Source organism: Anopheles aquasalis, chromosome 2, assembly GCF_943734665.1.
Source record: "Anopheles aquasalis chromosome 2, idAnoAquaMG_Q_19, whole genome shotgun sequence".
NCBI lineage: Eukaryota > Metazoa > Arthropoda > Insecta > Diptera > Culicidae > Anopheles > Anopheles aquasalis.
The window spans coordinates 63,374,764-63,385,110 of record NC_064877.1 but is presented as its reverse complement, the minus strand read 5'-3'; the positions used below and the strand labels follow the sequence as shown (position 1 = coordinate 63,385,110).

The 10,347-nt window shown below is 48.5% G+C and overlaps 2 protein-coding genes across 2 annotated transcripts; both read right to left on the bottom strand.

The window, feature by feature from the left end:
* Positions 1-1,689: 1,689 nt before the first annotated feature.
* LOC126570684 (uncharacterized) lies at positions 1,690-3,454 on the bottom strand. Its single transcript, XM_050228621.1, has 2 exons — positions 3,311-3,454; positions 1,690-2,486 (listed from the first exon to the last, which is right to left on the bottom strand). The coding sequence occupies exon 2, from the start codon at positions 2,473-2,475 to the stop codon at positions 2,191-2,193; it is 285 nt and encodes a 94-aa protein (XP_050084578.1). The 5' UTR covers positions 2,476-2,486; positions 3,311-3,454; the 3' UTR covers positions 1,690-2,190.
* Positions 3,455-6,229: 2,775 nt separating this feature from the next.
* On the bottom strand, positions 6,230-6,692 carry LOC126576362 (uncharacterized). The gene is made up of 2 exons (XM_050237611.1): positions 6,625-6,692; positions 6,230-6,530 (listed from the first exon to the last, which is right to left on the bottom strand). Exon 2 carries the CDS (start codon positions 6,515-6,517, stop codon positions 6,230-6,232), a length of 288 nt encoding a protein of 95 aa, XP_050093568.1. The 5' UTR covers positions 6,518-6,530; positions 6,625-6,692.
* Positions 6,693-10,347: the final 3,655 nt, after the last annotated feature.

Below are 10,347 nucleotides of genomic sequence, written 5' to 3'. Positions count from 1 at the left end.
GTGAACACTTCTTCAGCAGGGTGTTCGCACACCCAGCCGGGTACTGTACGGCCACGGCCAAGGGGAAAAGCCGTAACCTTTCGGTTTGAGACTGTGTAGAGTGATGTAAGGAGCGGCCGTGCTGGGAGACTCTCCGTTCAGAATATGCCATTATAACTTTTCATTTCATCGGCCTTTTCCTTGCGATCATCGCGATCAAGTAGGCGAATCGCTCTCTGGAGGGGTGCTGGGTGCTTGATGACGGGGTTGGGGTTGCCCTTGGTTTGACCCGCCCGCAAGAGATTATGGTAATTTCCCCTCGAACCAATTTCCAACCGGCTGATGGCCGATGGCCGACGGCGGCTACCTGGCTTTCGTTGCCGGCGATCAACGGTGAAGCTCCCCCCATATGCACAAGGCTGCCGGAAGGAAATCGATAGAAAGTGGCAATATCGATCCGTTGAAATGTTACAAAATTGACTAGAGTATGCAGAGTTGATGACAAAGGAAAACTAATGCGAAGCGATTCCGGTCGCGCTTTTGACAAAAAAAAAAACAAGCATCCAGACAGCGCCACGACCATATCATACATTTCCGGATCAATGCGATAGGATTTTGCGGGCGCCTCACATCTTTTCAGACTATGCAAATGGATCCTGAAGGTTTTCTTTTTTTTGTGTGTGCTGTTGCTGTAATTAACCTTTCGATTTGTGGGAATGCTAATTGAAGCTGCGAATTAGAAACGCTTCCTTATCTGATGACAGATTCCGAAATTCGGTGACCATATGGATTGCTCTCTTGTGCCTGTTTGCGCAACATTCGTTGCACCTCAATGGCGAAAGAAAACCAGAATACAATCTAGCAAAAACTGTATGAAGCTGGTCAAAAGCAAAACCTGCCAAAGATGGCAGTTCGTTTCGGCTGTTAATGGTCCGGTTGGTGTTGTGAACAGTTTAACACCTTTCCAGATGATTTATCACTGACCCGTCTGACTACGCTGGCTGTGTCTTGTGGTTCGGGTTAAACGATTATAGCGCAGACCTCATCGTAAACTAAACCGCCTGTCAGCTATTGCTCCGGTTCCATCATTTGGAGAGGGCTCCGCATGAGACTTAAGAGTGGCAAGAGGTTTTTTGCCAGTTTATTGAGTTGCGTGGTCTGTGGTTGACGAAATGGCCAGCAAGATTGATAGTTCCCTTTCACGTTGTGGGCGAATAGTAACTCAGAACAATATACGACAATGTAGATCGTGAGGGCTTTTAGTGAGGATCGCTGGAAGTAGCTACTTTTGTTTAGTAGACTATGTATTTTTAGACCAGAGAAACTTCCAGCAGCAAAAGTATTATGGGCGCATGACTCATAGCATCCCCTCTCCCGACGCTTCTCCTCGAGCGCAGCAATTACTTTGCCTTCACCATTGAGGCATAGACTTGGAGACTTCAACTTTCGATCGAGCGTACAGCAAAGAGAGCGATCGGGCATGAGGACACAACTGATTTAATGTTCAAACACTTGAACGTAATGTTTGTTTGATGTTTGTGATACCATCCAGTGGAGTGTGGCCACTTCTCTCTCTCTCTCTCAGAGGGCTGTCATCAATCCTGGTGACCTTCGGGCCAACCTCCTAGCAATCGAGGAGCACGAGGCGATGGTGATGGGCAGACAATGAAAACACAAGTTTGGAGGTTTGTTTTTTTGTTTGAACGGTGTTTGTCGATGTTATTGTTTCATCTTCGCAGATTGTTCTTGACGCAGATACTTCTTCTTCAGTGTTTCTTGCTGCACATTACATTCTCTCGCAATCTCTCTGTTCTCTCTCTCTCTCTCTTGTGCTTGCTCTCATATCTCTACTTGATCTTACTTAAAGTGTAATAAAAAGGTCAACATTTGCATTAAAAAACATATTTAAAAACACGCACACGCACGCACGCATCTCTCCGTAACACAAACGTACGAAAATAGGTTCTTCCCTCTCTAAGGTAGGGTTTTACATTCTCTAACATCCAAGTACTTCGGTTTGCACTGCTGAAGGGAAGAGAAGAGCCTTCGGATCGAATCGGATTTTCAGTAGGATATCGCCCCACTCTCTAGTGCACAGACGAGTGGTCGATTAGACAGAGGATAGAAAGACAGACAGATGGAAAAGGGGGAAGACTGCCACGCTTCACGGTGGCGGCTAGTTGGTGGCCAAAGATTGCCCATCGCGAAGCCTTAGTTATGGCCGACCTGGTCCACCTGGGATTGCAGGTTGGAGATGACCTCACGCGGCACCTGGTCACCGAGCAGCTGGAACAGGTCGACGTGCTGCTGGCCAGGGATCGACTCGAGCGCCGCCAACTGAATACCCTTCTCGACGCCCTGGATCTGAGCGTTGGACGGGATCAGCTGCTGGGACTGGGCCTGTCGGATGGCTTCGTCGGTGAGCGTACCACCGGCGTGCTGGGGAGCAGCCAGAGCCACGGCCACGATGGCAAACAGGCAGATGACGACCTTCATGATGCGTTTAGCTGGAAACGAAAAAAAAAAATCAGGAAGAGATCGAATGTTAGTCGTTGTTTCCGGGACGGTACGAGTAATCGCAAGGTTTCTATAGACCCCGGGAGTGTGACCTACTGACAGCCAGCGAGCCAGTCAAGTCAGTCAGATCGCTGCCGTGCTGGCAGGTGTTCCGTACAGAGCAAAGCTCCCCTTTTGCAGGAGAGCATAAGACGACAAGCGGCACGTAACGGGAGGAAGGTGATTATGTTTCGTAATCATGCGCAACACACTCATGCAACACACCGGGGCCCCGGTTGTCAGTATCTCTTCCCAGCTTCCTTTGCTTCGCTTCTAGAAACCTCCGAACTTCGAACGGCGAAACCTTTCCTTTCAATACTGCTTGGGACCAGGGGCCTGGTCCCGGTTGTTCCCGGTGGTTTTTTTTCTTCGAATTCTCTCTTCTTACTTCTCCAACAATTTCACTTTCAATGGCGCTTTGGAGATGGCTGCCCGGGGGATGGGGGGAGATCAATCCGAAGGCCACGCAAAGACTTTCGAAGACAACCTTTCGCGACGGTAATCGTGCGGCTTGATGCGATTACGTATTACGTATTATTAACGCCCGTCCCGTCCTCAGCACAGCACGCCACACGCTTGCAAACCGTCCATTAATCATGGGTCACTTGCATGGGAAAACACACTTGGCGGCCTATCGCCGATTGATCGTATTGAGCTTGGTGGCTACTAGAAAGCTACTAAACACTTATCACTCCCTTCCCTTTTGCTGTTGCCCCGTTGTGCCGGTGACTGTGTCGCGGGGACGAGACGCTCGAGTTGGTGGATCTCTCCTTACCTGGGTGAACGGCGGTGACGAGCAACGAGCGACGAGCAACCGAAGATTAAAGTGTTGGCGCCCACGGTGCTATTGGTTTTATATATCCCCGCGATCCCCACCACCGGTTCGATCCATTGCGATCCGATGTTTCCTTCTCGTGATGGAAGCGCGATCTCACGGACACAGGCCCATTCCCACCCGGCCATCCGCCCGGCCGTCCGCCTGCTCTCACTCGCTCTCTCTGTCTCTCCCTCTCGCCCTCTCTGTGTCGTCCCCTTACCAACGTTCGGATTTGTTGCTTTCTTTCGTGTAGCGACTCGAAAAACTACGTTGGATCTATTTTTTATGGGCAACCGTTTTATGTTGCCTTCTCGCGCCCCGCTCTCACTCTCACTCGCCCTGGTCGCGCGTATGCTAATCGTTTCGGTCGTCGTTACCTGTTTGCGTTGTGGGGTGGTAATGATGCGCTTTCTGGTATCCTGAACGGTGGGAGACCGTGGCTACGAGCGCAACCGTGCGCCTACCAGCCTCCAACTCGACGCGACCGATCGCACGTGAGGATGACGAGTGTCACCGGTACGCGCTTGCGATTGTTGGTCCATGATATGGCTTCTCTCACAATTTTTCACTTCCTTTCTGCTCCTACTATATTTTTTGGAAACTCTGCTGACTCTTTTCAAGAATATTCTGCAGTTTTGGATAACGAACTTCGTGGCTAGAAACGCTAGCAGGCTTACTCATCTCTAGGTCCTGTCCATCCACGATGAAGATGTCAACGGAATCAGTAGCGTGTGAGTCTCCGAAACTACTAACCAAACTGTGAATTAATGCGGAAACAGGTTTCGTGTGATGGTTACTCATCATCACCATTATCACCATCATCATCTGAGATGATTGATACGTGCTTCGTCTAACATGAAAACTAAACAAATGGGCTGCCATGGAGGTTAGATGCACACTACGGAGTCAGTGTCGGATTATCGGAGGCTCAAACAGAAGCTTAATGTGTTGGTAATATGCATAAAATATTATTAGTCTTTTCGTTTCCTCAAATTTCAATATTGTAAAGCTGGTGCTGCTTCCGATCCCGAGGAAAGCCGGCGGAACCATCAATCGGTTTTGGTGATTGGCGAGCTAGAACCTGGCTAGTAGTAAAGTTAACTTGCCTTTTCACCTAACTAGTAGCGATCTTGTAGATGGTAAAACTCATTCATTGAGATTTTTCTATAAATAGAAAAGGTTCTTTTATAAAAAAAACCTCATTCCATTTATTATTCGAATGAAACTCGCCTCGCTGATAGAGCCTGAACCGGTATTCAACCGGTTTACAATACCTGAGATTCGATGAGTTCGATGTTCGATGAAAACGATGGTTTCAATTTTGAAGATGTTTGCAACGGTTCAGATCAATTATTGGAGATGTGCGTTCGTCTGAGGATGCTGCAGGTTCCAGTTTTTCGCAGAGCATTAACTATAAAGTCCTTGTCGAATGTATGGATTGTAATATTTGCCACGGGCTGCAGTATGGTGTCATCGTTTCGATTGAGGAAAATGTTGTATAACATCTGGCCAAACAATCAATTCACACACCATCAACCATCCCTCATGTATCCTCTTGCAGGAGGAGCGCTCTTGAGGAGTTTGATGAGCATTTATTACCAAAGTGTTTTTGGAACTGAGATCGTCATTCAAGGAACGACACCCAATTGAACCCACGATTGAATGGATCGAATCCATCAAACAACGCAGTAGTAAGATGTGGATGGTTCTCCGTTTCGGGCATCGGAATGAAAATGAGCTAATGAACCTGATTGCTGAGCTGATGCTGAGCACCGGTCGAAGGCTAGCTACTTTTCTCCGTGCCAAACCTTACTCCTACCCCCCCAAATCACCCAAAAAAGCCGAAACCAGAAAGCGACGATAGCGAGCTGAAACACTGAAGGCCACATTCGTCGTCGTCGTTTTCGAGGCTCCATTTTTTCGGTGGAAAACACAGACAAAATCCAGTGCATTGAGATCGCCGTTGGACGTCGTGTGATTCGCGTAGTGATCGCAATCGTTTCAGTAAAGCACAGAAAAACGAACGAGCTGAGGTTATAGTTAGACTTACTTTATTATTTCTTTAAGATTCACTATCTTTGTCCATTGCACGGGTTTCGTTTCAGTAGGCAAACGGTGGGGTAGAGTTGGATGGGACCGTGCTAAAGGATGTTGTTTTGTGATCTCACCCTCCCTACCCCCTTCTGTTCCGGTGTCCGCGCTTATTACTATTCTCTACATACACGCATACACACTAGAAGAAGTCAACTTTGTCCGTATAAGAGCAGTAAGTGATCGGCCGGTGCACCCGTATCGGTGCATCCGTTACTTATCCGGTATTCGTAGAAGTAGTAGTAAAAGTAGTAGTACAAGAAGAGAAGAAGCATGCTTCTTCGTGCTTCTCATCCCAGCCGTGTTGAGCTCCAAGCGCAGTTCCAGTTCTCCGTGGTCCAAGGGGCGTCAGATTTGGTTTTCGTCGTCATTTTTTTTTTCTTTCTCTTCTCTCGTACTCGTCGCGAGGGTAGCTCATCGCCATTCGCTGGCTGGCGGATACACTTGACACTTGACGTTCGTCCGGTTCCGCCGTACTTCTTTGAAGTTGACGAAGGATCCCGGCTGTATCCTTCCCCCCCGGGCCGTGTTTCCGAGTTCCATCACTCGATGCAGGCGTGTAGTCGCGTGGTTTCCGTGTGCTCGTGGTCCATCGATCGCAGCAGCACCACCAATTCCGGCCATTTCTCAGAAACGCCTCGGAACGGGTCGTGACTTAGGTCCAGGCATAGGATCCCCGGTGTGGGTCATTTGCGCATCGCAACGCAAAGCTGACTACCCCAGGATTCCAGTGTCCATTGGTGCGTGGGTGTGTGTTTGAGTTTCGGGCGAATGCCGGAACGCAGCTTAGAAGCGGGCCAGCGTCTCGTCAACGCTACGCTGCAGCGTCGGGTAGACGGCGGGCTGGTCAATGCCGAAGACGATCTCCTGCACCGACACGGGCTGGTTGTACGGCACGTTCTCGATCTCGTTGACGAGCGGGGCCGCCTTGATCTCGATAATGCGCTCGTACGGCTGCACGAACTGCTTCTGCTGGGCGATACCGAGCGTTTCCGGCCAGAACTGTGCGCCCAAATCTTGGGGCCGAGCCGCCGCGACGGCCAGCACGGCAAACAGACAGATGACAACCTTCATCGTTTGTTGGACACTGGGAAGGAAGCGGACACGGAAACGGAAACGGTTAGACTCCACAGAGACCACCAGTGAATGCAGCAACAGCAACAGCAGCAGCTCTTACTCACCTTCACCAGAGCGGTTATCCGAAACGATAGAACAACGAGTGACCGATGGGTGGCTTTATATGATTCGCTCCCCACTCCTGCGCTGCGCGACAGGCTGGTGAAGATGGTCACCTCCGAAATGATGGCGGTCGCCACATATGCAGATAACAACAGCCACTGCTGACGATGCCAACAACAACAAAAAAGCCAAATAAAACCCGTTTCGCGTGTGGTGATCTTCTTATTTGCTCGGCCACAACCTAAAGCCGCGAACACGATGGGTGTGTAGGTTTAGCACTTAATCGAACTCTCATTCCGAATCGAACTCACTTTCATATCTACCACACATAGGCCACTGGCCGGTTGTGGGCGAGGGAAGGCAGACCTGGGAAGGGGAACTCATGAAAAAACCCGTGCCATGAAGCTAAAACAGAATCATTTTAAATTTAAATAACAAAAATGCGAATTTAGAATGCAGAAAGCGACAGTAGCGATATGAGTGGTAGTAGTAGTAGTAGTAGTAGCAGTAGTAGTGTAGGTTGATGATGCTGTTTTGAAGAAGTGGATTTAGAAGAACCAAACACCAGAGCCAGGCGAGCAATTCAAAACCATACAAACACAAAAAGCTCATAGCAGACCAGGGGACAAAGGTGGGGACCGTTTTGTGGTGCGGCTGTATTTCGATTTTTCGTTTTCTGTTCGAAACAGTTTCACTCTTATCGCTCCGCCATCGCGTTTCGGCTTCATTAGCCCCGGCTTGGAATCGAAGGAATGAGGAATGTTTTGTTTTTGTTGCCTTTTCATTAGTGGCCCGGCCAACAAAACACAGAATTCGTTCTCGTTCGGAGCAGGGGCGGAGACTATTTATGGTTCTGCGCCGTATAACGTTGGCACCGCATGTTGCCTAGCAACCTCAGCGAGACGACCCGTGCACGGGATCAACGTTCTCGATCTCTCGACCGAACCCACACCCGCGATGATGTGCGCGATGCTCTCGAGAATAATGCGACGGTTGGTTATGGCAAAAAAAAAAAAGGTCAACATTGACTTGTGGCCGCTTGTGACATCACTGTATGTGGTTTCATCGTTCATCGATTTCCATTCTAATGGCGTATGCAAAGCAGAAGCAAAGAGGCAGCATCCACTGAGAACGAATGAAGAAGAAGAAGCTCTTATTTATGTTACCCCGTTCTACCTGGCACTGCAGACGCTGCTGCCAGTGGTTTGGACAGCGTTCGAGAAAAGTTTATTTTGGTTTTCCGGTGTTTCTGCACTCTGAGCTGGGTCTCAGTTATGGTCACGAAAAAAAGGAAAGACCAGTTTCTGGAGTATTTTCTGAATTCTCTCCATCGCCCCTTCCGGGAGAAGGGGCAAGATTATCTGCGAATGGAAAAAAGGTCTACAACAACCGCCAGTTAAGGAATTTGGGAGCGTCTTCTTGAACCGGCCGGCAGGTTTTTGTGGAGGCGACGATGATCAAGGACGAGTTTTTGCTGCCTTCGATGGCTGTTGATTCGGAGGGCAGACACTCAGCATCGCTCTTGGGTCATTGAATTCCTCGTTCGGATAAGGCAGCGGAAATGTTCGCTACTCACTCCGATCACTTCACAGTCGTTGGTAGTGCTGATGGTGCTTAGATCACGAATAAAAATTAGCTTAGCTAATTTAACGAAACCGATCGTTTCTATTCTGGTTTCTTCTTCTTTTTCTCCTCTCGCTCTCTCTCTCGCGCTCTATCTAAAAACCTTCCCTACATCACGCCACAGTAACCTCGCACCGAATAACATTCAGACGGGAGGGAACTGGTTTTGCGTCGAGGTGTTGATTGGAAGAACTTTGACGCATCGACAACCGGATCGGTAAGCAAACCACCGTCGGTCACCGACTGTCGCAAGCCCACGCCACCTGTTTTGCTTGGCTGAGATCGCTTCTTTGACGAAAAAAAAAAAAAGAAGAGCCCAAAGAAAGCGCCAATGCATCGTGCGCTTTAGCAACGGTCGTTCGACAGAGAGTTGCATGTCTAGTTTAGCCTTCGCTCGGGCTGCCAACTTGTAGAGGCAGCTCTGCATTTATAGCCGATACAGATACCGAATATCGCAAATGTCAGTCAGCAGAACTGAAACGGGCATTCGCTGACCGACGCATAGGCTTATTCGATCTAAATCTTCGCATGACCTTCAAAATTAGCATCACATTAGTCGATGAGCAGCCGTATTGTTGATGGCTGAGCGCATCGTTATCCGTATCGGAAAGTCTGGAGTCGTAAAACAGTGCAATCGCTTGCATAACGTTCCCTCCTCAAGTGTCGCTTAACGTGTGCCTAATAATGGAACGAGCAGTAAAAACAATGCGCAACCAATGGCAGGCGCAAAATGGTGAGCGGAACGGAACGGAAACAGCACAAACATAATCGACTGTCAATAGGTACAAGGGAGACACTGGCACCAAACCGTGGAAGGCATGCGTTCGCCCGATTTTGACGCGTGCTGCACGGTAGCCATACGCACCTTTCTAGGTCCACTGCCACCGCAGGCTCGGTGCGCCACAACATGCACATGAAAAACGCACACACACCGGCACAAACGAATACGATCGATCGATCGCGTACGACGCTCACGATCCGAAAAGTGATAAAGTGTCAACTTTCACTCTCGTTTGTTGTCTTCCTCCAACGCGCGCGCGCGCGTTCGCTCGCTGTGTTCAATGGTAGAGAAAAGAGGGCCCTCCGGGGTTGGCCCAAGCCCAAGAGGTCACGTTTTCCACCCGCAAAGGGAAGCTGCAGGTGCTGCGGGGGTTCGTTTCCTGGCCCGTGCACTGGTCGGGCGTCGCGATCGCAATCGCTTTGTCGATTTCGATCGATTTATGACGAGCAGTGGCGAAGAAGGGATAGGAGAGGGACAACATGTGCCATGGTAAACGGTTGAAAGGGAGGGTACAAGCTACCGAATACCTAACCGAAGCATACGCCTTCTAGCGTTGTATTATTTCAAGCAAAAAAATTGTTTTACTAAGCAGTTTAACACTGGTAGTAACGTTCTGGAGTGTATGTTGTCATAAATTAAGCGAGTGCGGTCGATAAAACGAGTTCCAAATAGTGTATCGTCGAGCAAAACAGCGAGTTCAACCACCGCGAACTGAGCGGAAAACGAAAGACTTGCATGGCGAGCAACAAGCGACGAACACTGTTCGCAATCGCGCGTGCTGGTAGGCGCTTTCGATTACTGCTCGAAAACGGTGAAAAGTTGATTGATAAGTTCCCAACCAGGCCAGCAAGCTGGTATTTTTAATTTACTTAATTAGGAGAATTATTATTTGGCATTTATGTTGAGTAATTTTCTTGCGTTCTTCCTTTAAAATGTTTGTATGTTTCAGAGCAATAATAATACAGCGGTCAACCTGTGAAAAGAAATGATTGTAACAAGTTTAACATCAAATAGAAATGCCTTTAAGTTTATTCGTTCAGTGAAAGATAGCGGAACAAGAGCCTTCATGTGTAAGCTTTTTGAAATGAAGTTGAAACCAACATAAAATCATCGAGCAATTTTACAGAACAGAACAGATAATGCATTGCGGCACGAAGGCTTTCGATCAATCGCTGACGATGGTATTCTTCTTCTAGAAATGTGGCCCAATCGGGGAGATACTATGGGTGCGTAGTTTAATAAAAATTAGAAAAGTTTCTCTAAATGTGGTACTCATCAACTGACCAAGAAATAAACCATCGTCATCCGTTGTGTGTTGTTT